The sequence below is a fragment of the Struthio camelus genome, chromosome 9 (genome assembly GCF_040807025.1).
Source record: "Struthio camelus isolate bStrCam1 chromosome 9, bStrCam1.hap1, whole genome shotgun sequence".
NCBI lineage: Eukaryota > Metazoa > Chordata > Aves > Struthioniformes > Struthionidae > Struthio > Struthio camelus.
Genome location: NC_090950.1, coordinates 17,757,072 through 17,785,054, shown reverse-complemented (window position 1 = coordinate 17,785,054; position 27,983 = coordinate 17,757,072). Strand labels below are relative to the sequence as shown.

Sequence of the window (27,983 nt, the reverse complement as noted above, 5' to 3'; positions counted from 1 at the left end):
AACTATAGAAATAACTTCTCTTGTGGTATTTTGACTTAAGATTATTTTAACTTTAGGAAATAATCTTTAAAAAAAAAATAGTTGTGTATATGCAAGACACTGATAATCAGAAGACAAGGATAATCTAACCATTTGCTAGCTGAGTCAAAATCACATTAAATATATAATTTTTAAGACTATGAATACTGCATATTCTCCAGGATCATATATTTGCCTACATGATATATGTAAAATATTGGACTTTTTCTTGCATTTTGCTACGTTGAAAAGTATTTATGAACTTAGTTATTTTTGAAGAAAATAGATGAGACTGAATTAAGAACAAATATTTTCTGGAGTTCATTACTTGAGGTCAGAAGGGCAGATGAGTACATCATTAGCTGAAAAGTCCTACAGTGGTTATCACCTTTTCCCCCTCATTTGTGAGGGGAGTTTGAACCAAACCTTGTTGACTTATACTAGTGTGAATTTGAAATAGTTCCATACGCGTCAGCGGGAGTCCTACAGGGAGTAAATGCTCCTTATTCCAGGAATGGTTTTATATAAATAGAGAGTAACTCCATAAAAATCAAGAACAAAGTTTGGTCTCAGATGTTTAGTGGTGTGACTGACAGCCATATTAGTTGAACTACTTGAAATCTTTGAGTAGGAATATAAATCTAGAAATATATTTCTTCTATAATTAATAAATAAATCTGCATTTATTGCATGTATTATAAACTTTTGCCATTTTTAAATGAAAAATAGTAGCATAACGGGGAATTAGACCAATTTCAAGGTCTTTAAATTTCTATCCAAGTTTGGAATTGGGCTTGTAGATGTAACATACATTTGAATAACAAGTTATATTATAATAATATATGTAATTACAGAGAGAGAAAAAAAAAGCAGTGCATGTCTTCTGACTCTTTGAACAAAATTCCACATACTTACAATAAAATTGCTCATGTATGTGCAAAACAGGTCCTTCTCAATTAATATAATTTACACATGCTTTTCCTTTAACTTCAGTTCAGAGATCTTTACAGTTTTATCTACCCTCTCTGAAGTAAATGGCAGGATGCTGAGAATAACCTCGCACTACCTGTCCACTGTTTATGTTGCTTCCAATAGAGAACAAAATGAAAACCAAGCAGTCCTCTTCACAATATAAAACAAAAGACCACCGCTAAATCCTTACAGTATGACTTTTTTGAGGTGGTTTAATGTTTTAGTAATGAGCAGTAAGCTGTGATGTTCAGGACTGCAGATGAATTCTGTCACTCTTGCTGCTTCGTTCACAAGGTTGTTCTGAAAAAGTATATTGCAAAACACATCACTCGCTGTCAAAAGACCCAGCAGTCTTTTTAGTGGTTCATTGTATGTTTTCTGGTGGTCGATATGAGAGGGAACTCATTTTCGTTGTTAAACTGGGATGTGCACTGACATTTGGTGGAATGTATTTTATTAGCTGAAGAAAGTATTTTTTAAAATTTTTTCCAAAAAAAACATAAAAGAAAGGATTCAAACAGTTGTTAAAGTAAGCAATGCAAATGGTGAAGGGCATAGCCGTATCCACAATATCAGTGATTTTGCAGTCTGTTATTACATGTAATTGAATTAATACATCCAGAAAAGTGAACACTTGATGAGGAATCCAAGAAAAGAAGAAGAAAAATACTATTGCCACAATCATCTTAAAAATATCATCATTTCTGGTCTTATTTTTTTGAATTTGATATGCTTTCTTCAGGGTCTTCCAAATTAAGGTATAGCTTGTTAATATGATCAGAAAAGGAATTAAAAAGCCCAGCAAATTTTTGGATAAACCTAATCCGACCCGGAGCGTTGTATTATTGTTGTCGTACCGAAAACCACAGACTGTCATGTTCAAGTTCTCAGCAAAGAATATATTCCGGTGAATGATGACAGGCAAACTGGCCACGCCGGCTAGAAGCCAGATGGCAATGCAAGTTATTCTGGCAACAAACATGGTACGCCGAATTCGGGACTTCACGGGGTGTACTATGGCCAGGTACCGGTCAATACTGAGGCACGTGAGCAGGAACACACTGGCGTACAAATTGAAACTTATCCCCGCTGACGCTAACTTACATAAACAGTTGCCGAATGGCCACTGGTACTCCATGGCTGTGTAGGCTGCCCAGAGTGGCAGAGTTATGAGAAAACACAGGTCAGCCAGGGCCAGGTTTAGCAGAAAGACGCTAGCTACTGTTTTTAATTTCATGTAGCAGTAAATGACAATAACGACCAGGCTGTTCCCAAATATGCCTATGATAAAGATGATACTGTAAACAGTTGGAACCATAACGTAGATGTAACTGTGCCTTCCTGAAACTGGACAGTCAACGTAGATTCTTTTAACAGTTTCTTCAGTAGAATAATTTGGGACCATCTTGATCTTTTCCTCTGTTGCCTAGTTCCAGAGAAAAATATGAAGTTCACACCTGGTGGGGGGAAAGGAAGAAAATATTATTCATGAGAATGATTAATCTAGAAAAAAGATTCCAATTAAACTTCAAGACTTTGTGGCTCATTGGAGATCCAATTCACTGTAAGACATTTCAATTCCAGTTCACAAGACATAGAAGAGTAAGAAATTAATCTTTCGTTAACTGACCATTGCCTATGGTTTTCAGTTGAAAACTGGGTTACAGGCCAAATCCTTGACTGGTATTTAGTCAGGAGAACTTTTAATGCAAAACAATAGAAACTTTTTTGTTCTTTTATTTAGCTTTTGTTCATAAACATACACTCTGATCTATTTATTGGCACTTGTTGTTTTTCCATGCCTTTGCTTTATGTAGCTAAAGCTGCCAGTGTTGTATGCTTTTATTTGATCCTGGGCAGTATCCTGCCCTCGTTGTCTGTGAAAACAGAACTTCATTCCAAAAACATGAGGATAGGGTTCTCTGCTGGTTTTGGAATAGAAGCAGTAATCTAGTCTCAAATCAGCAAGTGCGATCTTGTAGTTCATTCTCAGCATAGTTTTAGCCCAAAACTATAGATATGAGCTGGCTCAGTTATGAAGCACTTTTTTTGTCTGGAACGTGCATCATCTTCACTGGGAAATTCACACCATGCGTTTCTGTTGAATTGTTTTTATTTGGAAGGTAGGTAGACAGAACTAGATCTTATCTGGCCAAATATTTGCCAGAACTTAACCAACGGCTCCTGTAGCTTTAATCTTCTTTGATTTGGAGTGGGAGATGAGATTATTCATTACAGCCTTGATAAAACACCTACAGCAGTCGGCAGGAACTTTTTCATTGACTTTATAGGGAGCTGGAATTGAGCCACGGTTCACAAATGCAGCGCGTAACAGTAAAGCAATAAATAAACCCCACACCAATCCCAGCCAAAGGGCATGCTGATTCTCAGCCCACAAAAAAAAAAACTGAGAAAACAAATAAATATATCACCTATACTAGATGTAGTAATGTCAGTGCTGTTTCATTTGAAAACCTAGCAACTGCAGAACCAGTTCCTTCCCATTCTCCAGACTGGTAGTCACCTGCTAATCTACAGTATTTAGGGGAAAGCCAGCAGTCTGAAACTGAGTCCACATGAAGTATGACTGATGCAGATTTTTCTCAGTTTTTTTTTTAAGTGAATTCTTGTACATAAAGGGAAAAGTTTAATTCAGAAAAGATTATTATTTTTTAATTCCTATTCCATTATCTTATCGATAGTATTGCCAGAAAGCTAATTCCCATGATTCCAAAGTCCTTGCTTTCTGACCTTTTAAATTATGGGGAAAAATAGATTAGAACACTTAAATTAGTCTGAAACTCTGTAGTTGTCTCTGTCGTACGTCTGACTCATCTGTGGTAAACGATGCATATTGCTAATGGGCGGGTAGCTGTTTTGGCAGGGTTGCTTTTCACACTTTATGATTTGCTGACCAGTACAGCTCCTTGAAAATATCCAGAAAGCAAAGGGGCACCATCTTAGCTGATATAAATTCATCAGAATTTCAGAGGATCCAGGAGAACCAAGACAGAAGTATTTAATTTTTCAGAATTAAAAAGAAAAAAAAAAACTTGTAAATATCTTCTCAACCAATTTCTTTTTTCAGTACAGATTTTGTCTGTAAAACAGTACAGAGGTAAGAACATTACGATTTGGCCTAACACTGTTAGATTCTTTAGAATTAAATGAAAACTAATTTCTTTCAATTACTTAACAAGGTTCCAATTTAAAATAAAACTGGTTAATGAACATATGTCAAAAAAGTAATAAGAGAATCAAAATAGCAGATAACCATAATTTCTGAAGAGTTTTTGGCTATGTAGGGTGGGGTGTTGTTGTTGTTTTCAGTAAATAGGTGATATATCTAAGGGATAAAGTTATTCAGATATCTCAGAAACTATACTTAAACATTTTGATGACCAGTTCATTCTGTAGAATGATAAGTATAGTGTGTTTAAAAAAAAAAAAAATCAGATGAGGTACTTTTTTTGATCCCTGATGTGAATCACTGTTTTATATATATATATATATATATATATATATAAATGTATGTATGTATTTCTATACAACATTTCAAGCTTAATTACTTCCATCTCTACATCACAGAGAAAGATGAGGACTGTCATACAACCTAGTGTTCCATTGTACTGTAAATATCTTAAATGTGCTCAAATTACCTAGCTTCCCATCTGTCTTGGAAATTATGATATTTAAGCTACGAATAGGAAAAAAAAATTGTGGAAATCCAGACCTGTGCTGCTTTGTTGCACATTAATATCTGTAAAAAGAGTTTAAGGTGCAGGGGGGACCACAATTCACATTGCCCTTTCAGCTAGTGACAGAAATTGTGTGCCTGAGAATTAAAGTTGTTGTCCCAGTATATTTAAAAAAAATATTTTTAGACCACAGAAGCATATGCAAATGGCCTAAAACCCATTTTACAGGGCACCTATTGGGTTTGCCAAGGCTTTTGTGCTCTCCAAGAACGGCTTCCTTATTAATGAGTTGTGACTTTAGGAAGCAGGTAACAAATTTTAAGTGACTCTGATATTAAATCGTTTCCAGGGTCTCCAGAGAAGCAATCTTTCCTCAAAAATTAATGGAGATTTAAAAAAAATGACAGTTATTATTGCAGAGTAGTGTTTATTTCTGTCTGCAGCATCCTGACAGTTGTCAGCCAAAGCAAACTTTTGCTCTCTGAAACCCAGACGCTGGCACTTAAAAAATCAAAACAAAACAAAAAACCTTATAAATGCAAAGTCACTTTTTTATAGATAAATAAATAGACCAAAGACCCTGGTCAGTATACATGCATACAGCAAGAAAAGATATCCGTCCATATAGAAATATGGGCTGTGCTGTTATGGAGGAGGTTGCTCGCTATTGGTGTTGTTCAGCACTGAGGCTCCCATTATGGCAGGGTTCTGCTGTGTGAGGAGTTGAGGAGTTTGAATGCTCTTGTTGGGAGAGAAGCCTTATTGCAAATAGGTTGACTCTTTAATCCTTCTTTTTTAATAGAGAAGTGAGGCATAGATATGTCTCGGCAAAGCCCGTGCAGGAAGTGTGAGGCAGAGCCAGGAATGGGACCCAGCAGATAAGCTGCAGCCAGCCCCTTATGAGCAAGGTCCCCTTTTGGCTCTCACTCTATTAGTTTGTGCTCTTAACAGACTCAGCATATCTTTATTGTTGCTGATGTTCTGTGATATGTTCTCCTGGACTAGAAATAATTCTAGAAATAATTTCAGTAAAGATAACAGCGTAATTTCAAGATTTAGCTTCTTGAGAATTCTGTCAAGAATGGAATAGCTTAATTAAATGCAACTGAAGACAAAACTTCTGTCGAGAATTGCCATTTAATTCTTCCCAGTCTCTCCAATTCATTCGGTGAGTTAGTCTAGTCGTAACAGATGCCTCAAAACAACATTGGTTATTTTTACTGTACTAAAGAAGTGGAAAAAGTCAAGCAAACACAGCTGGCACAAACAAATGGTTATCATTCTGACCATGTGTGGCACTCTATACATCCTGAGCTCAACTTCCTGGCTTTTAAATCGTGCCAAATCTAGAGTGCATGGGGTTTGGCTCTGTGGAAGGTCATATTATTTGTAGGACAGGGAGAGCCAGCATAAAAAGACTGCAAGATAAAGAAATCCTCTTATCTCAGCCCTGGGTCGTGGAAGTGACCAAGAAGTTTTGACAACAACTGATAGATTCTGCAGCATCAAGGTCTGCAAATATTTGTCTTGTCCTGGCTACACGCTGGTGCTGCATGGTCTATTCATTATCATCACCTTTGCTCACTTATTCACCCACTGAGATTATGGCCAGAAGTTAGCAGCAAGAAGCCAAGGTGAAATCTCTGTTAAGAAAAACAGCACTGCAAGCTAGACCTGCAGTAGAGTAGTAGATCAGGGCCCAATTCAGGTGGAAGACGACCTTTCTTCCTGACCAGATTAATTGATGCTATTCAGTGAGTACGTCCTGCTCTGTGTGTACTAACTGGCAGATTTGGTGGCTGACACAAACATAGCCATGTTTCTTGTAGGAAATTAAAAAAAAAAAAAAAAAAAGAAAAGCACATCAGATCTGATGGCGAATACTCCCCTTTCGGTGAGATTGAGTGATTCCGTATGGTAGTAGATGCCGAGGCATCTTTCTCGGTGACGCTTTACCCACCCCTCGGGTGTGGTATACTTCACTGTTTACCTTTCAATTTCCTTTTTCTACCTACGTGGTGGTTAGTGCTTCTCATGCCAGCAGTAGCTTTAGTTGGTGCAATGAATAGCACCTGCACTTTCTCTGTGTATTAAGGACTACGTTTAATTATCAAAAATGTGTTTAAAAAGAAAATCAAGTGGACGTTTGTGCCTGGCTCTGAGGTTCTATGAGCTTTCTGTGAGCTATTCATTTGCATAAACTTATTTTGCAGTCTTCAGACAGTAAAAGTGAAAAACAATTCCCATGGAGAATCAGGAATTTGGCCCAGAAATAGTGTTATATTTATTATCTGAGTAAGGATATAATCCTTCTGGAATTAAAGGACCAGCCTAGCCTTTGGTGCAACGCAGTTGAAGTCAGTGGAACCGCACAAAGGATGTGTTCGGCACATTGCCAGCTGTGAGGTATACCAGGAAATTACAATGAATACATGAAGAAATCCATTACTGTTTCCAGTAAGTGAAAAGGAAGTCGAAATTAAGTACGTAGTTGCTTTTGAGTAAATGGATATGGACTGCAATTTGTATGTCTGAAAACACGGACAGTTTGAATATTGCTGTGAGACTGACCCTCTGAGGAGCCTGACCTCTGAAGCTGCAGTGGGGAAGGCACTGCTAATCCCCGGCTGGATTTTTAGATTCACTGGAATTGTTAGACTTGCCAAGTTAGTCTCAGTGAGATCAGCTGCCTCCAGGACGTTTGTAACCTTAGAGCACCAGAAGAAGCTTCAAAGCTGGAGAGAAAAGTCATCCATTTTGAAGAGTGAGGGCCTGTGGCAGCTATGAGCGCTGAGGCGGGGTGGTGGTGGTGTGAACCGCCTTACAGGCAGTTATTCCTCCTTTATTTTATTCTTTTTTATTATTATTATTTTTTAACCACTGTTATTTCTGCTGTTGTTATCACTTGCTGCAGTTCACTCACTTGTCCCAGGGCCACGGTTATATAGACTTTAGACAAAGCAAATACTTCCCCACGGGAAGTACTCGAGATTATTTAAAAACTTTGCAGACGTAGATGGCTAATACAACTTTATGCTGCCAGAATTCACCAGGACTGGATAAACCACTGGCCGGTTAAATGTACGTATTGAAATTGTGCACATTGATAACTCCATTTAAAGCATCTCAAATGACCTGAGTTAACATAATGATAATTGGATCAGTTTAAGGCTGATACACAAGGAGCTTTTTCTAAGAGGATTGAATTGATGTGACTGTGAATGGTGTGGCAACATCAATCTCAAAGCAAATTATCTGGTGAGCGGCAAACGCCTGTTGTATGTTACTGTCCTGTTTGACCTTTTATCTTTTTTAATTACAGTGATTATAATAAGTCACTGATAATGAAATGCTTCAGAGTGCTCTACCAACTATTATTTACTGCTCCGCTCATTGCCTCTGTTGGGTGAGCATGCATCCTAATTAAACTGCCTGTCGAAACAGCAAGGAAAGCTGGGCCCACGTAAGGTAAACAGCGCTTTGCCTACCGACAGATAGCAAGCACTGACTGTGGCTTCCTGTGAGAGCTTCATCGGCTATAAATAGGGAAGCAGATGTCACAAGTCAAATTTTAAGCGAAAATGTGTTTTTGATATTTGCTTTGACAGTGGCTAAATAAATTCAGGCTGACTGCACTGCGACAGATTAGCCACGTTACCACTAGGTAATGTAAGGGTTTTTTTCTTTCTTTCTTTCTTTTTTTTTTCTTTTCCTGCTGGTAGGTGGATTATTTGCTTTTTGTACAAATGAGAAGATATTTCCATGTTTAAAAGGGTAATGTGCTTTATTTTTATGCAAAATTATTACACAGGAAGAAGAGAGGCTGTAAAATGTTTTGGAACAGTATGCTCAGTATACTGTGTTTACTTTTCACTGTCAGCCTAGTATATTTTCCTTTATCACCAGAGCTTAGTTCCCCCTTTCCTAACTTCTTCTTCTTTTTTTCTGGAAAACTAATGATACTTGCCAAATGTTTTATTTCACTGCCTTTTTCTTTCTACCCAGCAATTCTATCACTGCCTCTTTCTTTCTACCCAGCAATTCTACCTGCCCATTCTTTATCCTCATTGCCACAGTGAGTATCTCTTCTTCCACTTCATATGCCTAGTTCAACCTCTTCCCTGCTTTTCTGTTAGTATCACTGCTCATTTCATTTGGCAATGAGGTTATATTCTACAAACACTCTGCATTAAATGGAATAGCAATCTTTCCAGAGAAAAGAATTACTATTTTTAACAAATATGGATTTAGAAGATATATAAGAAACGTATTGAGTGCTGTTCCTCTCTGAGCAAATATTCTGGCAGGATAGCTGTGTTCATGTATTTATTATAAACCCATGCTCCAGAGCAATGGGAAGGATGACTTTTTGGGAGTCCCGTGGTTGATGTCAGTTGTTTCAACGTGCAGACTTACAGTGAAGTGGGAATGCTCAGCTTGCTGCAGAGTGTCAAACACGGGTCTCCCTAGCTTTGTGGCTCCAACACGGTTCAAGTCAATGAAACCTATGAATGGCATCTGTTCGTGGCCCATATAGAACCCATATACCTCTTGTCAGTCTGTTCCCAGTAGCACTTTAAGACAGAAACATTTTAAATTTCTTAGATTTGGAGACACCCCTATAATAAATACTAGCATTTAATGCTATGCTGGAAGGACACTACGTTCCCAGGATTCTCAAACTGAGCATCCCGATCCTACTTTGCTGAAATCTTAAGTAAGAAAATGCAAAAAGCTGCAGGGATTTTCTTTTAGATTTTCTATGGTTTTGTCCAGCTCCAGTTAGCTTGTTCCTCACATCCTCCAGGGACTGAGCTGAGCTACAGGCTTTCCTTTACACCTCCTATCCCAGGCACTGGATGAACTTCCTATGAGAATAGGAAGGAGGAAACCTCCCTGCCCCCTCTAGTTTCCCACTGGCATCTAGATTGTCTGGACCCACCTATACGAAGAACAAACAAAAACCAGGTACTTTTTGGCAGGTAGCAAAACAGTCCAGAAGAGTGTGTTTGTGTGTGTGTGTCCCTCCAACCTGCAGAGGATGGACATGTTATTAAGCTGCAAATTTCTGCAAGCTCTTATTTCTGCTGACCCTTCTAACACTCGTTTTTTCCCTGGCTTGCCTAAGTGTTTTTAGTCCACAGTTAACATGTGAATGACGGTGAGAGCAATGCCACATCACACGCTTAGGCAAGTAAAGGCACACAGTTCAAACTGTCGTGGCCTTGCAATCTGCATAGGCTTCCTGTCCCACTGCCACTATCTTCCACAGAGGTCAGTGTCTCAGATGTCATGTTAAATGAGAATAAATCAAAATATTACTAAAACGAAATGGCAGTAGCCACTATAAAACTGGAGCATTGTCTGTACATCGGTTCATGAGCATCAAGAACAGAAAGCAAGCTTCAAAACTCTTATCAAAAAGTGGTTGTTGCTTTTGCAAATTTTGGATCAAAAGGTGGCATGGCATGAAAACAAACAGAACCTGCAGGACCTCAGTGCTGGCCTGGGCTGCTTTGTTTTTTTTTGTTGTTTTTTGTTTTTTGGTTTTTTTAATAGCTGGCCTCCTATTCAGTCTTTCACAAAGAAATTGCCATAATTGGTTGAAGTTACTGTCAGCTTTGTGGTGTACGCTTTTTTGCTTAACTTCTGAGTTATATTAAGGTACTTAACCTTATGGTTGAGAAGTATGCTTTGGTATTTTTGAAGCAAAAAGCAGTTATTAACTGTATAAATGTATAGTTGCATGACCTATGCCAATATATTTCTGGGTAACTGTATTAGTCTCAGTTAGTTATTACTCTCAATTACTCCATAAGTTAAGTGGAATGTCTTCCGTGCTCATGTTTTTTTTGCAAGAGTGGGGTCCTGATCTGAAATAAATTTTAATTAACTTATTTCATTATGTTTTGCTTAGCCTGCGTAACATGCAGCAGTTATGATAATTTTCTGCTAATAAAAGTTTAACTATCGTAAGCTAGAATCATGCAGAGGTGAAGCAGTGTTTTGTTTTCTGGGCAATCTAAGATTGAAAAATGGTATTTTTAAAAAAAATTTATTTTAGCGCAAACTATTTCTCTTTTGAAGGCTCTAACCTATACGTGGATTCTTTTAGTCTTTCACTTGCAATGGCAGGAGCTGCTCTGCTTCATTAGTGCTAGCTCTATATAGCTGGCAAATAAACCACCTGTAATATTTCTAGAATACAGTTCTTCTTTTAGATCAAACTCTAAATGGCTTATTGCTTGTTTTGTGCTAGCAGTGGCCCAGTGACTGTTTCACTGTAAACTGTGTTTATGTACTCTGACCTTGAGAACTTCTCTCTGTATTTATTTCCTCCAGCATACTTCAAAGCAGCCTGTCCTTATATATGGTGGTTTTCACAGTTTATTCTGAAAGGAATGAACATCTCTCTTCTGTCTGTTGTCACAGGCAAATCTCATCAATTTTCCATTCACTTCCCAAGTAACTTTCAACTTTGCTCAATTTTAGTCATAACATTTCTGTGCAAAAAGGACAGATGAAAGAACTTTTTCCCTGGAAAAATCAATGCTTGCAGAATGACTAGACCGCGGAATTAGGGGGACATTATTTTGAAATTCTTTGGGTTTTGTTTTTTGGGGGGGGAAAGAAAATATAAAGGAAAAGGAAAGTAACATAGTTAACCACAGTGACATTTAAATTGCTGTGAAGTTTAATTCATATTATATACATTTTGACCACTAGAGGTCTATATTTCCTATTTAAAAATAAGAGAATTGCTTTATTTTATATTCAAGAGTTGTCACTTAGCCTTTTCTGAATATCCTCTTCCTTCAAAATTATTTCTTTAAGAGGCAACCGAAAAGACCTAATCTGTACTTCTGTATTTAAGTATAATGTACCAGAGGCAACAATTTTAAGTTTATTGTAGTATCTAATAGCATGTATCTATTTTCCTTTATTCTAGTATATTCCTGGTTCTACTAACCTTCAGCTCAATTCTTGTGCTAGCAAGTCATGGAACAAGGCCCTGACATTTTATTTTTTCAAAGACATATACAGCTTAAACACTCTGGGGTTTCTGAGCCAAATTAAGAAAAGAAAGATTTTTAGAGGGAGAGTAACATTATAGTTTACTTTAAAAATGTAGATGAAAACTAATGACACCTACTCATTAGTCTAAAAGAGTTTTTAAAAATTACTAGGCACATTATTAATTATATAAGTCTTATTTTCCTTCCCCCCCCACCCCAAATATCAGCCAGAATTACTGAAAGTAATTTTAGCTAATTCTAGGTTAACTTCACTTCTCAGCTAACTTGACTCAAACATGTATTTTCCTATTTAGAGGGAGGTGTGTTTATTGTTAAAAATGGCACTACGGAACTATTTTTAATCCTTTCTTTTTTTTCCTAAAGGAATTTGAGGAATTTTGGAAGGTGACGTGGCAATGTGAGCCTACACAGATTTTACTATCCGAATGGTGTTCTTTAGACCTTAAGTGCCTTATGTATTTTATGAACTGTACACAATCATATAATTAAAAAAATTATCTATCCTTTCCATTTTGCTCCCTTCTGCCTCTTTCACTAATACACCAGGGTTTCTTATTACCCCTTTGGACATTGACAAGAAATGGTGGGGTGGTGTTCTGTTTCAAATGATTTATTTAGCTAAACAGTTCTCTAACGCTAGTGACAGCAAAAGCTCTTATAAGCTTTCTTCCACTCTAGACTTTTCCTAACCTGTCAATCTAGATAGGAAGAAAAAAAAAACCTAAAATGGCTGTGAGTGCTACCTACGGTGGTATTTATTTTATTGAGACGAGTAGATGAGCAAAGTAGAACCATGGACTTGAAATGAACTATACCACTTTTTGCCAGATAAGCAGAAATAATCAGGATCTTGCCCTATATTTATGTCAAACAGGGGTTACACAGTGTCAATGAATCCCTATGCACTTAAGGGATGTTTGGAAGAAACACCGTACAAGCAAACGAGGGTTATATCTTGAAGCTGCTAAAAACAGGAGTATTTAGATAGAATACAAGTGCTCTGGGGAAATGGAGAAAAGCTTGGGTAAGTGTGGTATAAAGTCCACACTGAATGGCTAAAACCTGGCTCTAGAGATAGAAAATTAGCAAATAGCTGGCAAAGTTTAAAATGCAGAAGAATCATCTTTCATCTACACAATCTAGCACTTTGTGTTAGAAATATATTGTGGTAAAAGTTAGTGCAAGTGAAAGGCCACCGCTAAACCGCTAGTATCCTGTGGCTGCACAGTAACGAAAAAAAGCTTCTGACTTTTTCCTGAAATGACACTAATGGAAGACAATCCTATACTACAAAGTAAGTTGTATTACAAAGTAAGTTGTTTTTGTTCTGTATTCAGAACTCATAACATTCTTCAAGGCTTCAATTAGCTGAGGCTCTGACTCCGCTCTGGTAGGCTGAGCTACCAGTGAGGGCCTCTCTTGACCACCTGTGTTTAAAAGGGAGACGAAACCATCTGGAGCATCAGTAAGTTATTCTAGTAATCTGTAGGGGACCAGCTTGGAAACTGTAGCGTTTTCCCAAGGCCAGTCCTGTCATTGCTGCCTCTGCTCTTGTGCAGTCCTGAGGGTCCTCTGTTGATCCCCAAGACTTTGGAGGAGTTGAGAGATCTGCCCCATTCTGCAGGGAGTGTGAAAAATAACCAGTTTTGAGAGACTGTGACTCAGTCTAAGTTCCTAAAATTCAGGGGTCTGAAGCACAGTTCACAGGAGATGGAAGCTGGAAAACTCATTGATTTAAGCACATTGTGGATCATGTCTTGAATGAAGAACAAGCCGAGTGCTAAGAAACTCTTTAAAGAAGAAAAATGTTGGCTTTAGGAAAGCAACATCTTCAAACCATGCTTAACAATACTACAACGTATAATTAGATGTGACAAATTTTTTACTTTTTCTTTAACAACCTACAGTGCAATAATTTCACAGTTAAAGGGTGTTAGTTGTAAAGACAGTGAAATCTTGGACTTTTTTTGCTTGCACTCTGGTAGTACTTAAGAGTCCAGGAACACTGGAAAAATTTCTTCACCATACTTAGCTCTTTGGCCAAAGTTAACTCTACCAATTCCCTTCTCTTGTCTGTTTTTTTTTTGGTTTTGTTTTTTTTCCCCTCAGGAGTTGGGAAATCCTGATGTACACATTTCCATGAAATTTTATTCACAGATGTTAGTGCCAAGGAAAGATTGCTCAACTTCACTATAATTTAATGGTTTAGCGAATGCTAGTTTGCCACTGTGTTTGTTGTTGAGTGCTTGTACAGAAGTTTGCTGCTGACTGATCCACAGAGCCCTTGTTACGGTTAGCCAAAACAGTACTACTCTTAACTTTCAGCAAAGTATTTTAGTTTACAGGTTTCATTTTTTTTTCAGATCCCCTAGGTTTAGCTTTAAAAGCAAACTTTATTTTCTGGGAACTTGTCTTTTGCGCACATGATTTTTTGTCTGCTGTTCAGGGGAGGAAAAACATTCTTGTGTTCAGTAAAGGTAGAACTGAACTCCAAAACACTGAAGGATTAATCATTCTATCATTCTCAATGTGCAGTGCGTTCATCTAATCTCTTGGGGAAGATCAGTGAGGTAGCAATTTTAGAGACTACCAGTTTAGCTTAACAGTGTACCCAGTACTCCTGGTATCTTACATTTTCCACATCACTTTCTGGTCTCTTCCTTTCATGTTTATCTTTCAGAGCAATCTCTGATTTCATTCCTCGACCAAGACTGTATGAATGTGTTGCAAATTCTCTAATGTTTAATATGTCTTAGGATATATGAATATAAAATTATCCCCACAGCAGTACTTTAAAGCTGAAAAACTGACTAAATGAACAGAGAAAGTAAAATAAACTTTTAGCTTAATACTTTCAGTTCAGTACTTCCCAAACTAAACATCAAAAGGCTGAACTTCAGTATCTTTTCTGTGTGTTTGAAAAGTGAATCTCTGTGTGACGTCCCCTTGTCCCAGTCACCTCAGTTGCTCTGTCTTGACAGGAATGAAGACCACCTTTTCCTTATCTCAGTTATTAAACCTATAATTGAATTTATTTTTAAATATAATAAATCCACTGTCAAAGTAGCAGGAAGTCACTCTTCTTGTTCATACCCCAAGGTAAGGAATTGCTCTTTTTTTCCTAAAAGAAGTTGAAGATGCTTGGATATATTAACGATAGTTAATGCCTTCATTTCAAAGTCTTATCAGTCCAGCATGGATTTTTGCACCTTTGTTCTAGCCATTAGCTTTACCAGAAAGGAAGGATGTGGCCCTCCCTAGGAGAGAAAAATGATGAATGATTGGTAGGCTGACCAGAAGCCAGGGACGTATCATCTCATTTTACTGTTAACAACCTTTTTTAACTGCACATTCACATTGGATTCCAGAAGAGAAAAATAAATCTATTTCTGATCAAGGTAGTACTTGAACTCTTGAAGGTTCTTGAAGGACAACACAACATAAGGTATTGTTTTATTAAGAACACACAGCTTCAGGTTAAGAGAAGTGATCTACTTTCTCAGTTTGGAAAGTTCTGTGCTGGAACAGGAAATCATCATCAAAGAGGAAATACATGCATAGTAAAACTTCAAATTTGATGCCTGGTTATGTATTATCTTTTGGGTATTTAGAAGTACCCAACAGAATCAATAGTTAACAAGATTAAGCCATCAAGTCCCAAAACAAATAAGAGTGAGATTAGTTTGGGCTGTGAAAGGTGATATGCTGCATGGTTACTTTCTCTGAATGACAGTAAAAGAATGAATTCACATTTTCCCTTTATTGCGGCTGGTATTGACTATATAAAATAGTGTGCCCCATGTTGTCATTTTTAATAAAAGAGAAATCAAATTCACGTTTGTTAAGAGTGAGTGAAATCATTTGATGAATTCATAAGTTTCTGTACTGATAGCTTAGTTTCATGGAATAAGTTTTCAAATATATATATTTTTAAAATTCCACAGCAATGCACATTCCTACACAAATGCAACTTGTGGATATTTAAGATCTAAAGGTCTTAGATAAGAGATAGACCCTTAGATAAGAGATAGACCCTAAAATCTATCTCACACATGTAAAATTTCTGTCAGCACCATTATTTGCATAGATGAATGAACTATAAGCTTCTACTGTGAGCTCCACCAGCCTGATGATTGAGGGAGTTTTCATCTAGTGATGCTCAGGAATCCAAATGCAAAGGTTTTAATGGGTCAGATGCACCAAAAGTGGCAGGCAAGGAAGAGTCAGGCCTTCCTGTGTGAAAACATACACTGAGAATTCACAGCATGTGGAAATTACTTCACTATGGGAGAAGGGAATGAGAGGCTGATAACCTCAAGAATGCTATCCACATCTTTCTTTCGACAGTCAAATGAAATCCCTGTCTCTTTGGAGGTCATTTGTACTTTTTGACAATGACAGCTATGGCATACATAATGCTCTGGAGCCCTGACCACCAACTATTTCATATATTGAAATCATTCTGGTAAATAAGTAACAGCAACTCACATACACTAAGGCTTGTAAAACTGAGCCACAAAATATTAGCGTTTCATGGGGCTTCCTTGCTCACAAACTATTATTCCCATACTGACTCCAACACATAAGAGAGGTCACATGTATAGAGGCTCTTCCTCCCAGGCTATGCAGCATGTAACAGTCTCAGACTTTGCTGTATTTTAATTTGAAGGCAGCTATATTATAAACTTGCATCACACTGAAACATTACTTTTTCTGCAGGAAAGTAATGCTACTCCTGCAGAATAGCATGCGAAGAAGTGACAGGTACCAAGTTTGTTTTTCTTCTGGACTCTCCTGCCTCCGACACTGAAGACTCTCCACACCTTCAACTTCTGCTGTTTCAGATGAGTCAATGAAAAAGGTAAGTGGCCGTATCTCTTACTGCGCTTGTTAAGGCTAGTTGTACTGAAGTGTAATGCATGGTATGTATGTGATGAAATCTGGGTCTTTTCTGCTTTTCAGTCCAGGTAGGAAAAAAATATGGTAAAGGATAAAACATCCCTAAAAATTCTGCTGAGAATGTGGAAACCACAAAATGGCATGGTCGTAAGGGGATAGAAAATAAGTGATAGCATAGGGAGGCAGACAAAAAAATTCAGTACCACCACATTAAAACTGGCTATAAGAGGAGTATTATAGTGTAGCACATCTAAATAAGGCTATTACAGTCTAGTCTGTGAAAACCCAGGTGAATAAGTATACAGATACCAGCCTATGAATAAAAATAGATAAAAGCTGCATAATTTCAATATCTTTATTATATTAGTAGTAGCTGATAATTTAGCAGAAAATAAGATGTGTGCATCTAAATTAAGAATCATAATGTTCTGAAATGGTTAATTCGCAAATGATATGTTCACAGCAAAATACAATCATGGTCATTATCTTTCCTGTCACTGGTGTAGCTCACACTGGAACACCAGATGGAAAGGCCAAAGCTATATTGTCTCATTGTGAACCAAATCACCCGTTCCTGGGAGAAAGGATTTTTCTGAGAATCTAGGTGTAGGTTTAGGCCTTCCTCTAGTTTTGTGTTACTGTGAAAAAAGCAACTCCAATAAAATCAGAGATGTTACTAGTATAGAAGTACTGTAGGGATGCTTTATTTAAGTTTCTATTGCTTCTTCAGCTGGTAGGGGACACAGCTAAATTTGTGGACAAAGATGGGAGGTTATAGGGATTCTTCATGGAATTTCAAGTTAGTCCAAACAGAGGCTTCCCTGCTTTTTCTTAGTAGTTTAACTTACTTGGAGACCATAGTGCAATTTACCTATATTCTCACAATCATGTTACTCTTCTTCTGCAAAGCTGGAAGATACAGAAGTGAAAGTTCATATCAAATATGTAACATAAGCACTGAATAATTTTCCCTAGTTAAAAGTGAGATGATGAGTCATGAGTTCTACAAGATAAAGTTACTTATACATCTCTGGTGCAAGGAGCTGCCTTTCTGTAAGACTTTCTTTTAAAATAGTAAGAAGAGTGCTACAAGATCTTATGTACACAAACTTGCTTTGAGGTGTGCAGCAAAACAGAAACATTGAGGTCTTGCCTATACATTAATCAAGGATACTTCCCTGCCGTTAAGCTAAACCACCAGGACAGAGCCATGATGTACCTGAAAGCTCTATAGGTTTAATGTACAGTCCCTTTTGCAGGCTGTGCTGACTTTTTCTGCTGCAAACATAGAAGACAAGTGTACATCAATGAGCAAAGCAAGCCAGTGAAGATTTCTCAGACTTCAGCAATAACTGTGTTCTTCTGTCTCACTTTCTGATCTAATGGAAATTAGCCTAGTTGGTTGTGAGTAGTTCATGTTGCACATTATGCTATCTAAAAAGACTCCCCCGCCACTAAAATACTCTAGCAAATCACATCCCTGTTTCTTACCTGTCCAATGTGGTTAAAGTCACTAGCAGAAACTTTGTTTGAGCAATGAAAACAGTAGCTGAAAATCTAATACTTTCTCATGCAGATATGGCATTCACATGCAGACACAGACATATACCAGTATGGTATCACTAAAGTATCTCTCATGTTAACCAAACCGACTAGCGTGCAAGTTTTAGCACTATTTTCCCCATAACTCCCTGCTAACTAAGGTGTTATGGCTCTGGGGAAAAACAAACCTCTTGCGATTAAATATTTTTTTTCCTATTTCATTCTGAAAAGTAGTATTTGTCTTATTGCACAAATTTTAAGGTGAAAACAAATGCATTGTGAATTTAGGTGCAAGACAATGATTGCTAAATTTTGATTCTGTGATTCAGAGAAAGCTTTGTCTTCCCTGTATCATAATTCAGCACTGCTTAACAGGACTTGGTTCACTGTGTATGACTGAGACGCTTGATTTTTTTTATATACAAAAATTTAGATATTCTTAAACTGGGAAAATAGTGCACTAAGACAATATACATCAAAGAGGACTTTTTTCCTTAAATGAGAATGTTAGTAACAGCCTGGAGGGAAAAGTTAAAAGATTAAAAGTTATGGATCAGCATGGAGGCTTCTTAATGAATGCCTCATTAGGGTCAGAAAAAGGAAACCAAAGGTAGAAAGGAAAACAGTATGGGTAACTGATAAAGTACAAGAGCTTATTCAGACCAAAAAAATCTTTTAAAATGATAACACAGCTGAGCCTAAGAAAAACTAGTAATATTGTGAATGTTAGCAAGTACAACATAGAAAATGTAGAGGCCTAATTGTGCTTTCACTTACACAAAATCCCTATTTAAGGAAGGTCATATGAAGGCTACAAGGAAATTTGATGACTAGCCAAATAAATACAAGTAATGTATTCATGTTTGTGTAATTCAGTGGGACTAGCATGGTGCTAAGGGGTTAATCAAAGAGAAAGAAAGTCAAATAGAGACAGCTTAATCCATGTCAGAGTGAAAGGTATTATCACCCATGATAAAACAGACGCTGCGATCCCCAGTGCTTTGTCTGGAAGGCAGCACACTTAATAGAATTATAGCAAAATAGATATTCTGCCAAATTTGTACAGCTTGTTTCCTTTTTTTCCCCTCCCAAAATAAAGTTTATTAGCCAATTTGAAAATAAATTCAGTAATTGGTGAACTCTTTACTATCTCGTTCCTCACAGATGCTCCTTTGAGGTACTGAGGACCAGCAATAGAGGTAGCCAAACTAGGAAGGATGGAACAACTCAAGAAGTGAAATGCCCTTTTGTTGTTGTTGTTTTTTTCTTTTTCAAGCACTTTACACTTAAAAAAAACCACTCTTCACTTCAGAAAATAGCATTCTAGTGCCTAAAGAACAGGTGCCTCACTGTTACAGCCAGAGCGCGAGCTGCACTGAAATGCCTGAAAAAGGTAGTGCTGTGCTGTCCGAATGGTCACATGCAAGCTTTACTTTAGCACCAGAAGAATTACTAATTGAGCTGAGCGAATGCTTGGATGTGTGATTGTCCTGTACTGATATGCCTTTTTTGATAAGGCGTTTAAGAACAGTTGGTGAAATGGAACAGCATGATAAAGTGTATTGAAGCTCAAAATATTCTTGAACCCTTCTCTAGAAGGTGCTCTGTAGGAGGCGTATGGGTTAAGAAATATGTTTAACCTGAATTAAGGCCTGATTTGAGAAAAACGGTAATTGTCTTAACATGGAAAGTTGCTAATTACAAAGCTAACAGTAAAATAATGAGAGAATATTAATGCTAGAGCTAGAGTGCCCTTAGAAAGCTTTTTGTGCCTGCCCTGTGCTCTCTGCTTCTGACTGTTACACACTAAGGAGAAAACCTAGGGACAGAAAATCCAGAGGAACTACTAGAAACTCAGTGCTGTCAGAAACGCATCTACTCCCACTAACTCTTGGGATAAGCATACCTCCAAGAAAAAAAAAAAGGAAAATTGTATGAGCTTTTAGGCTAGGGTATCAGGAATGGGAGAGGAATGGGGGGAGAAAGGAGAAAAAAATAGGATTTTTATTAAGAAAGACAAAAAGGAGAACCCCATGCTGTAAACTCTGATTGGGAGGGTCATGCATGGTTTCTAAATAAACAAGTTCAGGCTGCATCTTTGTACATTCTGTGCTGAAGCTTTGAGCAAAGGGTCTGGCCAGGCTGTGAGGATGCTAGAACAGGGTTAAGCGGAGGATAACTGCCAACAGAACATTTTTAAGGAAGTCAGCTCGTGCATTTTTCTCCCTTGCGTAAGCCCCCCAACATGAAAGAACAGCTGTTCAGTGGTTTTCTGGAGTGTTTTACTACTTGCATGGGTGTTTCTGAGCTAGAAATGCTGAGGCACAGTACTTTCATTCAGTGTATCCCTCTGAGTTTTCTACAAACGAAGGGAACTCAGGAGTGCTGTTTTATATTCTATTTATGTTCCTATACTGTATCTGTTGATTTTATATTCCACTAGTCAACAATATATCAGTAACTGGCAAATTTGTACCATCTAGAATAGAGAGGAACTAGGAATCTAGGAATAAAGAAAGGAATTAGTTAAAATTGGGGATTTGGTTAAATCATTCTTTGATCTGGCCTTAACTTTAATTAGAGCCTTCCTCTCAAACAGTGAAATACTGACTAAATCTTGGTCTTGCCCAAATTCAATACCAGTTTCTTTAGATATTGCCAATGTTACCTTTTGCTGTAGCTTGCTTTTTGTCTCGTCTTCAGTCATGCCACTCACTGACGCACTGCCAATCTGATCTCACTGTCCTGCTGTGAGGTTATCTTCAGTTATTACCCATTTTCTGTCCCTATAAGAGAAATGCTACTCAACTACAATAAAAGCAGATAAACACCATAAATAGTAACCAAGCATTCTAGCCAGCATTTTTATATAGCTGATACCTGGACAGTTTTGCTATCAAGCACAAACCAAATGGAATGAAAATTGTAAGAGGCCTGAGAGCCCCAAATCTGTAGTACTTTCAGATGATGGTGCAACAGAGAACAGTAACAGCATGCCACTCTGAGCATTACATTTTCCTACCCATGGTTATGATTCAGTTGAAAGCCCAAAGTAATTTTAGTCTAATCCATCATTTATCTGAAGATAAGTCAGTAAATGATTAGACCAGCCACTCTATTTCATATGCACTTTGTCTCAAACAATCACAGCTGTTAGGATTTACAATAAAGGTAACCTCTTAACTTACTTGTTACAGCTGAGGTAAAAAGCAGAGCATGAGTATTGTACCTTCTCTCGTTTGTCAGATTTGTTAAATTCCCTACAATGTTCAAAAATAATACAGATTCTTCTAAGGCACATCTTTCATTGTTTTCTTTGCTAAAAGATGATTTTTAGAAGATGATATAAAACACGGCATAAATGCTCTGAGTACAATGACTTCTGGATAGACTGTGTGTATTGGTAAAAGAGATCTTATGAGACAAATTTGTTGATGTAAAGTGAACTAAAAAACATTGTGGTTAGCAAAACTTACTGACTTGTTTTTCATCTTGCAGGGTTTTTAAGACCACAGGGAAGACACATAAAATAAGATGATTGGTAACTTTCTGTGCAATAGCAGTTGTATACAAGAAGACAGCCCTGTTGGAGCCTTCCTGGTCTTGGCACTCACCAGGTTGCTGTGTCTGGGCAGCCTCATACACAAGGTCTATACATCTTTAAGCTCCAAGAGTAAGTTATGCTGCAGCCTACTCAAAATTCTCCAGTGTGTTTGAACTCAATCTGTGCTACATGCTAAAATTTCTACTTTGCATAAAATGGTAGTTCCAGAACTGGGATCTGATTCACCTTGAAAATAGCATCACGCTTCTAGAGTGAAGCCCTATAACCCTAGTGTCTTGATAAGTAGCTGGGGTTCAAAATTCTTAGCAATAGCAACCTCTGCTTACTCCTGTTAGCATGGTAGAAACCAATGCTGCAGGGAGGAGGGAGGAGTAAGTCTTCCCTCCCCTTTCCCCTCTCTTTACCAATACTCCTTATTTCTAGCTTTATCTTTGGAATTCTGCAATATTTCTAAAACTTCCTTTGTGATGTTCTGCAATTTTCTCTCACCTTGTTTCTCAAAAGTGATCCTAAAAGTGCAGAGGCTGACTTTAAAAATCCCATAGCTTTCCCAAGGAGGAACTGTCCACAGGTCAAATCTGCTATCCAGGAACACTGCAAAACTGTTAATTTTTATTTGGGAGAAACATATGGCAGAACACTATCATCAGTAGCGCAGAGGACCACTTCTGATGGAACTGTTGCACAACCAAGAGCGCGAGGCATGAACAAGCCTTATCTAACTTACTCTCCATAAGAACTGAAACAAGATTAGCTAAATCTCTAGTCTGAGTAAACACACAAGAGTCTACAGTATATGTAAAAATATGATGTGCTCAAAACCAGATAACAAGATTGGGAGTTTTACAGCATGTCTGCATGGGCACAGCATTGAACTAATTCCTTAGGCCCTTGCTATATACTTCCAGAATATAGACTCCTCATCTCTTTCTTCTTCATAGAAATGGGCCCGTGTCACTCAGCTGCCATGGCTGTAGTGGCCAGGCTATACCCTGTCCCAGTTCACACAGATGTAAGCACACCCCTGGCAACTCTGAGAGGATTCTGAGATTACACTTTGGTTTTTGGAGAGATGTGATACTTCAAAATAAATGCAAGATGTAAAATAGAAGCAAGAATTTGCAAGAGGTCTAAAGCACAATAGTGCAATTACTCTTTAACTAGCATTAGAATCTAGATGCATTAATATTCTCATGAATAGTCTAGGTGAATTAATAGTGTTCATTTTGCTTAGTTTTTCCCCCTCTTTCTGCTCTCAGTCATTCAGATTCTATTCCCTACAGAATATTCCCCACAGTCTCTTTTGCTCTGTTCATGCAGTTCCACTTACCTGCCTGAGCTCCATACGTTATGGTTAAGGAAAGAAGCATTTTTCATAAACTTCCAGACCTCCTCTTAGGTAGCACTGCCACAAATAGTTTTTTTGCAGGGTTTTGTTTTGCCTTTTTCCCCTCTCCTCTAATTTGGCTATTTGGCCACTCTCTGGCATACCTAATATTCTGCCCGGGTAGATATTTTCTGATGTCAATGAATCTTGTTAAGCCATTTCCCCAACCCAGCTTTAGGTGTAATATATTCAGATTAAGTTATAGCCTATTTCTCCTCTTACTGAGGTGTCTCTTAAAAGACAATAACCAAATTTGGCCAAAAAAGCACAACGAGATTAACCAAGTAAACTGAATCAGATGTGATATTTTATTATAGCAGTGTATAAAAATCCATGGTCTCTTTCCAACCTGAGACAGAACTTGACCTTTCATGAAATCATCAGGCAAGAAAAAGAGATGAAGTGTTGGAATCATAGGTTCAAGGCAAATACTCGGGGGGAAAAAAATGGTGTTTTCACAGTCTGATTAGATACCTTAAAATGTGTGCAATAATAGCCCTAAGACAGATTATGAATACTCCAGGTGACACTCATAGATTCTGGACCTCAAGATGGTTCAGAGAAATAGTAGTGAGGAAATGAGTATTCTGTGACTATTTAAAACATCTTCACCTGAGACTATATTTTTGCATAATAAGAATTTAACCAGGACAGTGTAGTGAGAGTTTGTAGTTTATGTAACTAAGTTACCATATTAATTAGCAGAGCTGTAGTAAAGAGCCACAGGAAGTACCAGTGAAAAGGATCACCTAAATGTGTTCCTTTAAGAAACATAGAGGATAAAATTACCACACTGCAGAAAAATCCGAAGTGTAGGAAAATGCAGTTACTGCATCTGAAACGAAACTTAACATGAGGCTCTCCAACATTTCCACGTGTGTGTATGCAGTTCCTACATTTCCAGACAATTGTTCTAGAATATGTGGTTAAATTACCAGCTTCACATTCTGTATCTGCCTCTCTTTCTACAGTGCTACCAACAGTAGCAAAAGAATGAGCTACGTATCAGTTATTGACTATAATTCATTCAGCAGATAAGACATAAATACAAATTTTTTCCTGTTCTAAGAGAACTATAAAAACAGATTGTGGCGCTGTAACATGTTAAACTGAGAGTAGAGTCGTGCCATTTTTAAACGGAGAGGGGTTACACTCCTCTTTCCTGCAATGCTGTGGATACCAGCATTTCTGCCTGGTCTTTACTGGCTTAAAAGTGAGCAACTTTCTAGTTGCGCTTTACACGTGCTGTCCAACCCAAGCAAAGCATTGCTGCCAGGCAAGAAGGCCGGGCATCTCACACCGCTGGAAGAGGGCCCACTCCTCTCTCCTCCAGTTAATAAAGAACTAACTCTGTTTCTCTCTACTACCTTGACAGAAGCAAAAGAAGACTAACTATATTAAAGTTTCATGGTAAATATGATTTTTGTCTTTCTAAGTTGTACAGGACCAGTTTGCTTTTACAGTTTAGCAACATAAACTGGGAAGACATAACTCTGACATTTTGACTGCTGTGTCGTTTGTGTTGTATATAGAGAAGAACATGTACAGGAATACCACATTCCTGCTGAAAAGGCAAGAAGTTAAAACTATTAAGAAATGAGCAAAAATTTAATTTGTAGACACTGTTTTTAAAGACACAGTAATTTGAAAGACTATGATGGCAACAAACAAAATGGACTGCCACAGTCAGGAGCATGAAACATTTGTCTGCCACTAAAACAGAGCTGTGAGGCCCTTTTACATCACCACGGTAATTACCTGCTTCTGGCCATACTCAATACTCCTTATTCAGGCAAAAATCTAATCATGTTAGTGGTACTGGTTCATACAACTAAGTGGAAAGAGAATGACAACTCTCACCAAAAAAAAAAACAACAACACCAACTCCTTAACATCAGCACTTAAGGGTTGTAATTTTACTGAACCCAGTTCCTAGGCGGCCCCATGCTATGCAGCACAAGAATCCCAAAACAAGTACTGCTAATTACAGAAGTGAGGGAAACTTACAGTGAACTGCAGCACACTCTGGACAGAATCCTGCTGTCACTTATTCCCATGTAACCCATTAATTCCAGTGAGTTTGCAGAAATACAGAAATAGGCATAATCTGATTCTGCAAATTTACCATTTGTACATACTTGGAACTGACTGACTTATCTAGTTACTGATAAGTCAGAAGAATTTATATGGCTTGTGCATCTGTAAATAACTGATAACATCTAAACATTTTAATGTATGGAAAGTGGGAGGATACTAAGTATGTTACAGAATTTGACCTGAACTTGCTGAAGAACTTTAGTCCAGCTTTGTTTTTGAGAGTCCACGCTGAGTTTGGAAGCTGAATGACACCAAAACAACCAGTTTAACTTATACTAGTTAAAAATTTCTGAGTGCAAGTTGCTCTGTTCTTTCAGAAGTGGGATAAAGTCTGGTTATGGACAGTGTATGCTACAGAATTTAGATGAAAGCATAACCAGTTGCTAAATTATATTGAAATAATACATTATATATATTATTATATATATATAAAATAATCGATATATATAATATTATATATAATTGAAAATTATATTGCCCACCTGTGAGACTTTTTTCCAAGAAAACAGAGGTGTTTGTACCAGTCAAAAAATGATCAACATCCCCTTTAGTGATTTTGATTAATTTGTATCAGGGGCTTAGTAGATTTTTAATAAAGACTTCAGATGCTCATCTGATCCCAACTAGAGGTAAAAGAGCTGACTCCCGCAGGCTGTCAGGAACAGGCAGGATGGTCAAAGGGGGATATCGCTCCAAGTGCCATGCCTGCTGTCAAAGGGTGTCTCTTTCTTCACCTTGAGACTGTTGGCAAGACACCAGAGCTCACACACATGCCGTGATCGTGAGTTTGTGAGCCGGACCCGTTTAACTGCCTCTAAAATAAAGATAAATTAAGTGTGGGCTTAGAGAGCTGGCCCCCAAGGCGAGCCCCCTTTCAACGTCTGCGTTTTGTCCAGGACAAGAGACTGCCAACTTCACGCAAACAAAGTATAAATTCAGCAGGAGACTATCAGAAACTATAAACGCCCCCCCAAAACGCTCAACGCTCCCCGCTCCGCCCCCCCGGTCAGGGAGAAGGGCTATGAGAGAGCAGTATCCGTGCGGAGGGGACCGAGGAGCGGGCCGGCAGCCGGCGTCTCCGCGCCGCGACTCACCTGCCCCGGGGGGCCGGCGCCCGGGCGCCTCAGCCCCGACGGCGCCCGCTCGGCTCGGCTCGGCTCGGCTCGGCTCGGCTCGGCTCGGCTCGGCTCGGCTCGGCTCGGCTCGCTCTGCCTCCCCGGCCGCGCGGCTCCTCTCGCTCCGCGGCGCGGCCCCTCCATTTATAGCGAGGGGCGTTGCTGCACAGGGCGGCTCGCCCGCCTGCCTCTCCCCACCCATCTCCCGGGAGAGACCCCCCGCTGGCCCGTCTCCCTCCCTGCCCCCCCGCCTGCCCCCCGGCACACGCCTGCGGCAGCGCCCAAGGGCGGCGGGCTGCCCCGAGGGGGGCTGACCCGCCGGCGGGTGCCCGGCGGTGCCGGGGGCGGGCGTGGCGGCCGCTGGCTGCTGTCGCCTGCACCTTGGGTTGTGGGTGCTGCAAGGGGCGCACCACCGTTTCCGGCTGCCCTAGGAATCCCCAGGCCTGGCTGCCAGCGCGCCTGAAGTGATCGGAGCATCGCTAGTGAAGTTGCACTGTATGGAAAACCGCCATAAGCTGTCAAAGTTTACTCACTGTTCTGGGGTGGAGGGGAGAAGGGAACAGGCGTCTTAACCCGCCTTGGAACGTATGTCCTGGTAGCTACGCGCTTGGAGCCAGGGCTGGCTGGTGAAAAAGGATGTTATATGTGAGGGATTTTTTGTTTCTCTCTTAATCTGGATCTGGTAAGCAGGACATGGAACAACTTCTCAGGCAGGCTTTCTGAGATTGTCATTATCCTGCTCACCAGGAACAGGATTTCGGAAATCTTATTTTATTTTAGAGTCATCTGTCTGTAGTTGTGGACAGAGCTAATGCTTGCAATGCGACCTGCGCAACAGAACATTGCTTTCTAATCTGTTTTTATACACCCAGTGTGTTTTTGAAAGCCCTCTTAAGGAAGGCTTTGTGACCTGGGACTGTAATATCTTTCAAGGGTAAGCAGCGTAACTTTATTGTAACTAATAGTTATTAGGATCCACAGCAGTCTTAGTGATAGAGGTAAGAGAAGGTAAATCAAGAGGAAACATTTGGACTCTACAGTAAGAACAACTTTAGCTGGAATAAAATAATTGCTCTTCAGCATCTGCACATGTACAATCAGCAGGGAATTGTCTGGCTATAATTTTTTTCTAAATGTCTGTAGCTAAATCAGAGGTTCAAACAGAAATACAGAACTGAGGAGCATTACATGAACTTAGTTGTTCCAGGCTGTCTCTGATGGACCATGAGTGGATTACATGGATACAAGAATTAACCTCTGGCAGAGTCTCTTGCTCTGATTTTACGTCATGTCAAGAAAAAGCATCTGCATTTTCATCAGCACAGCAGTCAGGATCTAAGTAGTCTTACTGGCAGCTCACTGCCCTCCTGCCACTTGGGGAGTTTGTAATTGGCTTCCTCTCTGAAGTGATCATGCTGAGATACCATCTAATGATGAACTATGTGTGTGTTCACAAATTTACCATGACAGGGACTGCAAGCTGCTGCCACTAAGTACCATTCAGGCCTCTGCAGTCCTGTCAGCTGACTACTGCAGGTTGTTCTTCTACTCCCATACATGTTATTAGTTGTATTACACGGGACTCCTGCCAGATGAGACACATTTATTCTATCCAAAAATTTCTTCGCACATGTGTGACTGATTGCAAAACTC

At 38.8% G+C, this 27,983-nt stretch overlaps 1 protein-coding gene and 1 long non-coding RNA gene across 3 annotated transcripts in view; one reads left to right on the top strand and one right to left on the bottom strand.

The window, feature by feature from the left end:
* The window catches only part of LOC138068196 (uncharacterized), a 45,258-nt gene that overhangs the window by 12,801 nt on the left and 4,474 nt on the right, over positions 1-27,983 (top strand). Inside the window, exons 2-3 of the long non-coding RNA XR_011142890.1 lie at positions 16,445-16,586; positions 21,665-21,839. This is a non-coding gene — a long non-coding RNA (uncharacterized lncRNA). The remainder of the gene's footprint in view (positions 1-16,444; positions 16,587-21,664; positions 21,840-27,983) is intronic.
* On the bottom strand, positions 35-26,425 carry AGTR1 (angiotensin II receptor type 1). Of its 2 annotated transcripts, none has more exons than XM_068954646.1 (3): positions 26,310-26,425; positions 20,835-20,966; positions 35-2,447 (listed from the first exon to the last, which is right to left on the bottom strand). In XM_068954646.1, the coding sequence occupies exon 3, from the start codon at positions 2,393-2,395 to the stop codon at positions 1,355-1,357; it is 1,041 nt and encodes a 346-aa protein (XP_068810747.1). In that variant the 5' UTR covers positions 2,396-2,447; positions 20,835-20,966; positions 26,310-26,425; the 3' UTR covers positions 35-1,354. The 2 variants fall into 2 exon arrangements, with proteins under 2 accessions (XP_068810747.1, XP_068810746.1); XM_068954645.1 differs by having other exon boundaries at positions 20,835-20,952; positions 26,310-26,415.

What these genes read in the sequence shown, in the direction of transcription:
- AGTR1 (XM_068954646.1), bottom strand. Translation starts at nt 2,395, where the DNA reads ATGGTCCCAAATTATTCTACTGAAGAAACTGTTAAAAGAATCTACGTT.